This window comes from Athene cunicularia (assembly GCF_003259725.1).
Source record: "Athene cunicularia isolate RWA chromosome Z unlocalized genomic scaffold, athCun1 chrZ_part3, whole genome shotgun sequence".
Lineage (NCBI taxonomy): Eukaryota > Metazoa > Chordata > Aves > Strigiformes > Strigidae > Athene > Athene cunicularia.
The window spans coordinates 10,240,042-10,247,241 of NW_020799144.1; the positions used below are offsets into that span (position 1 = coordinate 10,240,042).

The following is a 7,200-nucleotide window of genomic DNA, read 5'->3' on the forward strand; positions in this document are numbered from 1 at the left end:
TTTCTCTTAGTAGCTGAAACAACAGCTTTGTTTAACCTGACCACTACCTAAACAATCTGGACTTAGGGGTCTCCAACTCAACTGAGTAGACACCAAAAAAATAAACTTCCATTTCAGCTCAACCTGAAACACCACTCCTTTCTGTTCTGTTTGTACACCAACAAAGCACGAACGAAGTGGCCATAATCCCAAGCAACACAGCTGAGAAGCCTTGAAGTTGTAGCTACAAAATATTCATGGTAAAAACCCATCACAGCTAGAACCATCATCTAGCTGAAGCTTTTGCAGAAAACTTTAAAAAGCAACTGTTTTGAGCAGTTGCTAATTACCTGCACTTGCAGAGTATCACATTAGGCTGTGCAGGATCACGCCCTTTTCTGCACCCGAGGGTTCTTGAAGTGACTCTACCCAATTACAATGCCACCCTGAATCATAAAATTATGTATGTGTAGTCTCCCTCCCTAAGGGAAGTGGGCTGGCGAGGTCATTGGTGTGTAAGTACACAACTGCCCACCATGGATAACTTTTGAGTTCATTTTCCAGTTTCAAGTACATCCTAAAAAGAGCAGTCTCAACAAAATATTACATTTCTACAAGTTGCTTCAGCTGTTCGCTTTCAGAAAAACACAGCAGCATGACCTCAAGAAGAGAGATGTCCAGGAAATCAGGCTTCACCCGTTCTGTAGCTCACGAGACTGCTTGTTTCCACTGTGCCCTGGGCTGAATCACAGTCTGTCCGAGGCAGAAGTTATGTGCTGTACCAGGAGAGATGGCAGACTCTGGGGTAGAGGAGACCATGCTGCAGATGGGTCCTTCTGGGACCACCAGAAATGGTCCTCCACCTCTGGGTGTGCCACTGAATGGCTCTGTGTCATAAGCCTTACAGCTGAAGCAAACTTTGTGCAGGGGATGAATCATTTTCTGTTGCTCATCTTCCAGATCCCCAATGTAATAAAATGGCATCTCATCCTTAAGAATCAGCGCCAAGGCAAAAGAGATGATGGAAGTTGTATGTACATACCAGTGGTTTATGTGATGCTCAAAAAAAAAAAACCAAACCCACAAACCAACAGGGCTACCCAGCTCAAATTGGCCACCCAATAATCAGCAAATATTTTTGCCTTTCACCTTTCTGCACCTTACTGCCATTTCTAAAACTGGCAGGCAAGCAGGAGTGGCTCAGTGCATATTTTTAAAGGTCTGTGAAAATCAGACACTGTGGTGCTGGGCACCAAAGAAACAACATACTTTTCCTCTAGGAACAGCTGTATTATGAAACAGCAAGCCAGCCATAAGGCACATACCGCATGACAGCAAAATAGCAAATTATCAAATAGCTACTCATTATGAAAACAATGCTCTATTCTGCACAATAAAAAACCCAGAGTTTTTCCAGAGGAAAAAAATAAATCAGTGAACATGCAAATGAGAACAAACTAAGAACAACGCTTAGTATACATCCATATTTCCCAAGTTAAAGAGAACATTATTGAGAATGCAAGTACAACACCCAGACATTGCACTTGGGCACACACAGGCACACTATTCCAGATGCTTTTAAATGGCAAATCCTCTCCTTCTGTCACAAAGCTTTGACATCGCAGCTGAGCTACAGGTTTTAGGACTACCACACGCCTCTCCACCATTTCAGTCAAGTTAGTATTTCATAGGTATCTGTAGGTTTTATCTGGATGCTAAGACATGTTACCCCTTGGTCTCACAGGTACTTGCGGGCAGCAAAGGAATGTTCATTTTCTAGTACCTGGAGGGACAGTATGTTCCTCATTTAACAAAAACCTTCCATTTCCAGACCCCTCTCCTTGAAGGCACTGCTGTCCTGAGACTGCTCCCTGCTCCACACGAGGTCTGTTCTCCTTGTCTAGATGCACCAGCTCCCACCCAGACCTGACACCCATGCCAGACCCCTTAGGGAGCAATTCTTTGTCTTGTCTCTCCAGACCAGCCATTTCCACCCCGATTCCTCCATCCTCCTTCAGGAGCCAGCCCCCACTATCTCTACGTCCTGGCAGCTCAGGGCTGCAGGCTCCAACTGCTCATGTTTACACTCCCCTTCCCACCAGCACCCCATCCCATTTTTTTCCTCCTCAAGCCACTCCTCTGATCCCAGTATCTGCTGTGCTCCCAGCAAAGATGAAATATTCATCGATTACAGTTAGTAAGCCCTAAGCATATGCAAATTGATCTTTTTGAAAAGGCTTGTATCCTGGCTAAATTCAGATGCTTTGTCATGCAAATGAAAAAAGACACATCCCTGGAATAAAATCCCTCATCCTTTTTCAACTAGATTTCAAGTGTCTCAAAGGAGAGGGGTACTATTGGTCTTCCATGGTAAAAGTTGTGAGAACTTTTAAAACATTGGAAAATGCACTTTTTCTCTGCCTAATTTTCAAAATGAGCCAAAGATATTTCAACTGAACTTTTACACACAAAGAAATCTAATAAATCAGCATAAGACTTAAAGATGACATTATAGGTTTTCCACCCAAACAGTGAATGTTTAGTAAAGTTTTTAAAATCTTGTTTGGCTACTTTAATACTTGTGACATTATCGTATGCCTATAATTTAAGCAAAATGAATTATTAATAGACACCGGTTTCTGTTAACTACCGTCTCCTCCAGCAGGATTTAATTACCCCTTAGCCAAGCCCGAATCATGCTCACTCTAGTCAAGAGTGCATCTGCTGTAGCCAGTGCATCTGAGCGGGCTCCAGAAGTCCTCGCTCTTCAGTAGCAAGTTTACTGGGCACTGCAGAGCCCACAAAAGCTCCAATCAGACACCTCATTATGTTCATCATTAAGAAAAAGACAGGAAAAAAACCAAAACAACCTTACGTGATCAGACCTTCTGCATAGAGGAAGTAATGCAAAAACTGAAGCTTTTTTTCCCCTTGGTTCTTGCCAGTCCAATAAAGCACCTGTATGTGCTTAACTGTATGGAAATAAATATCCCTGCTGTAATCAGTACACTTCAAAGTTGGGTATGTATTTTAGGGTGCTGCTATGCTGAAGTTACGTTTCTACGGTCCACCACACCTCTTGTTCTGACTATCAGCACCTGCTAAATCTCCACCCCAAAAAATCTCCACCCTTAGTGGCCAGAACTGCAACATACACATTATCTGAAACACAGTCATAAACTGTCCAAGATACCTGTGCAGTGTGAAAGAGGACCTGAAGCACTGTTATCAAGAATAAATACCAACAAATACTATTTCCAGAACCTTCCCTTCTGCGAAGAATATACTTAAAAAGTATATTCTTCTAAAATGGGGAAAAGCTTTATGTTCGTAGACTCCCAGAGCAGTATGCCTGCAACTTTTACAAGTTAGACGATGGATGAAATCAGTGTACAAATGTCAAGACTGAATCAATGTATCTTTCACCACCTGAGCATTGAAACATAACTCACCATTTCCCAGGGATAAGCCAATAAATTTTAATCTGTATCTTTTTTTTTTATGTAGTTTACAAACATAACAGTGGAAAAAAAGTAACCTAACTACCTAAATTCATACAATGCTGTCTTTCCAAATTTAGAAAAAAAACAACCAAACAAAACCCAAAAACCCGCTCCTATCTTTAGAAATTCACAAATCCTCAAAAGCCCTTGAAAATCTCAGTCTTCTTAAACAGCAGCAGAATTACATGAGGAAAGCATTGGTGGGTTTTTCTCTATTTACAGAGAACTCTACTGCCATCAACAAGAAAATGACAGAAGTTGTGTAAATTTCACTCTGCTTTCTGCTTGGGAAGAGAGATTTATCAAGGCAGGCACCCACACCACTCACACAAAGGAGCTGCACACCCAAACAGCCAACCACCCAAAACAGACTTGAGGGGAGACAACAAAGGAGACATCTTTCTTCTTCAAAGCAGCAGCAGCAAAGTGGAAAAGAAAAATGTCCATCTTCCCCCATGTGACCAACTGGCCAAGATCAAACTTAGGAGACATTTACAACTAGGGTCATGCAAAAAAAATGGGAGCAAGAATACCATGATAGCAGCAATCAAATATTCTCATTTTCTTTACGTCCTCTCCCACACCAATCTGAAAATCAATCAATAAACTACTCTAATGCTTGCTTCTATGTTTTAATTTTGATCATCCATCGTTTCCTCTCAGAGTAGATCGTGGTCTCTATCTAGTCTACTACGTGGCTAGTGTAAATGCCTATAAAAGTCCTGTTGGAAAAGCTACACAAAATTTGTATAGTCTGGTCCTTTCCCCAAACTAAGAAGTTTACAGAGTTTCACCATTCAATGAAATGTCAGCATGTTCAAGCTCCTAATCTGAATTAACCCAATTTTAAGGATTAAGGGAAAAAAATCCAAAGAGATACATTTGCTTATGAAGAGATAAAAAAAGAGGATGTTTAGAAAAATTTTAGTATTTTTCCTTTTACAATGCAGATTAGCCTCATTTGGCCCCAGCAAAGCACAAGTGGTGGAAAAGCTACTGTTTAATACAACCTTCCCATCCTTTATGCAAGAGGGGTGTCCTGAACCCAGAATTAAGTCCCAGCTGTTCCAGAACAGGAGGAGGGTGCACAACACCACTTGTGATTTTTTCTCTTAGTTTTCTTTGCACCTCACAGGTACTGCGTGCCTTCTTTTTTTACCTAGCTGTGCTGTACTGTACTTCTCTGGCATAAAATTAGGTATTATTTTTCCCCGAATTCATCTATCCACACTTCACATGTGTTGTTAAGCTACATAATAGAGATAATTTACCCCAGGGGTCAGACAGAAGGGACAAAGAGAAAGACCATAAAACGAATGCCATCTTTGGAACTGAAAATTTGCCAAGGGCTACTATAAATGACTAGCAAAACTTGTTCATTTTAATAGAAATTACATAACCTCAAAGGACATAAATATTAAAGACAGCATATAGAGAGATACTGCACTACAAACATATTTGGCACTGGATTGGTCTGTAAAATATATCACATCCTTGATTACAAACAACATCTGAACAACACACATCTTTTTCCACACTTGAAAAATACTCTTTTCACACCCTAGTCCTGTCACTGGCACACATCCTCATGGGGAAGATACATGTTCCTTATAAGTAGGACATCCAAACCCAAGGTAGTGTATTTTTTTTATTATTATTTTTTTCCCTGAATTATTACAACTGTATTTCAGAGATTGGTTACTGGCTACGAATTTTAGATACTTAAAACCTTGAGGAAACATGACAGAGTTAAATTACATGTTCTGTTCTAAAAACTTTCAAATTAAACAATTATAATCCCGCTCTTCTTGATTAAGTAAGTACTTAATGTATCAGTCAAACATATGTTTTCTCTGTGGTTTTCAAATTAACACAATCTCATGTATAAGTCGGAGCTGTATTTTTGTAGGAGCTATTTAATTCAATGGAAACTTTTCTGAGAAGAACTCATGGATCACCTTGGGAGCAGCATTGCATGGCTGTAAAACAATGCCATAAGAGAAAGAAAATGTAAATATGGCTTTTTGGATGCCAGAAAGAAAACATGAAAATGGCAATGATGTGATCTGATCTAAGAAGAAAAGATGTAACAGAAAAAAATCTGGAATGTAGTGTATATAATGGTATTCCACATCATAAACCAAGTATTTAGTCTTTTTTCTTTTTTCTTTTTTTTTTTTTTTTTTTTTTTTTTTTTTTTTTTTTTTTTTTTTTTTTTTTTTTTTTTTCCCAATAAAGGAAAGGATGGTTATGGAAGCAGGAGGGAGGAAGAAAGGAAAAGAATGTTTCTAAATTTCAAGTTGTGTTTATCCACAAGTAGATGCTACCAAGAAGTTACCAATCCATCAAGTCCATGACTTAAGAACAAACCATTGCAGTGTTTTGCATAAAATAATCTACACACAAGGAATTCACATTTCCAGCTGTTAGTTACAGCGAGTGGGAGACAAAGTGTATTTAAATCGAACAGCACCATCTAGCAGGCCCCCCATAACTTTACTTAGAAGGGCAGTTGCTACTTGGCAGTAGGTCAGTTTGGCAGGCTTGCCCTGAAAATTATTAAGCATTTTCATATCGCATGAAGTATGTGCTTTATAGCAGCAAGAATCCAGAAGAAAAATCAGATACAATGAAAGAAGATGACCGAAAAAACAGTTTAAAGTGTCAGCCCCAGGACCTGAACAATTGCGCATGTGGCTTGCATTGGGTAGTTTCTGCAACATAGAATGAAAAGAACGTGATCTTCATCTGATCCGACAAACAGCAGCCCTATAGATTTATCTAGTCCCACACTGCGATCCTACTGTGCCCTTCAGGAACTTACCAAGTGTACTGACAAACACCAGCAACTATGTAGCCCAAGAATATGGTTTCATTGTATAATTTCACTCTAACAAACAAGGCTTCCACCAGCCACTTAAGCGATTATTTTTGAATTACCCCTATACTGGGAGTAAGAAGTGACACGAGTTGATTAGATTTTAGTGCCCAAACTGCATCTCCCACCCCATCCCAGCATTTAACATTTCGCGTCAGTGCTGCCTCTCTGTCTTCCTCTACCTTTGCACTGCAAAGTTACGTGTGAAATTTCCGAACATAACAACACTTTAAATTTCCCCTAACATCTCCCTCTCCTGCAGCAACAGAGATGCCTGGCCTGCTGCTGTTCCAGGAAGCATGCATGCCAGTCTGTGGAATTAGGAAGTCTCTAAAATACTGCAGAAAAAAAAAAAAAAACACACAAACAAAAACCAACACAACAACAAAAAAAACAACACCAAAGTAAAAATCCCAAAACTTTTAGGTGAAGGTTCAAGACAAACTGCCTGAAGGAAAACTAATCAGCCGTGCCCGGACTATTGAGCTTGGTGTTAAACGCAATTCTGGAGCAATGCGATTTTTGCAGCGGATAGGTGCAGACCTGGTTTCTGGACGGGGGTCTCCACCTCCGGACCCCCTCATCAGCTTCACCCCGACCTTCCCCAGGCTGCGGCCACCTCCGATACGCTTCCTCCTCCTCTTCCCCCTCACACGGGCTTGTCCTCCCCCTTCACCACCGCCGCCTCCTCCCCGTGCTAACCCGGCCTCCCCAACGCCAAGAAGCTGCCACTACGGTACAACTTAAAAAGACGCCGTCCATTCCAAAAACTCGTTTTCCTCCCCAAATTCTTTCCCGCCTGCCCTAACCGCAGCACAGCGGGAGGGAGGCACCCCCGGG

General features: G+C 40.9%; 1 protein-coding gene across 3 annotated transcripts in view; it reads right to left on the reverse strand.

Annotated features, from left to right (window-relative positions):
- The window catches only part of SSBP2 (single stranded DNA binding protein 2), a 192,313-nt gene extending 185,333 nt beyond the window's left edge, over positions 1-6,980 (reverse strand). For all 3 annotated transcript variants that reach the window (XM_026866519.1, XM_026866518.1, XM_026866517.1), the window contains exon 1: positions 6,904-6,980. In XM_026866519.1, coding sequence (XP_026722320.1) covers positions 6,904-6,944 — 41 coding nt within the window. In that variant the 5' untranslated portion in view covers positions 6,945-6,980. The remainder of the gene's footprint in view (positions 1-6,903) is intronic.
- Between the last annotated feature and the right edge of the window lie 220 nt (positions 6,981-7,200).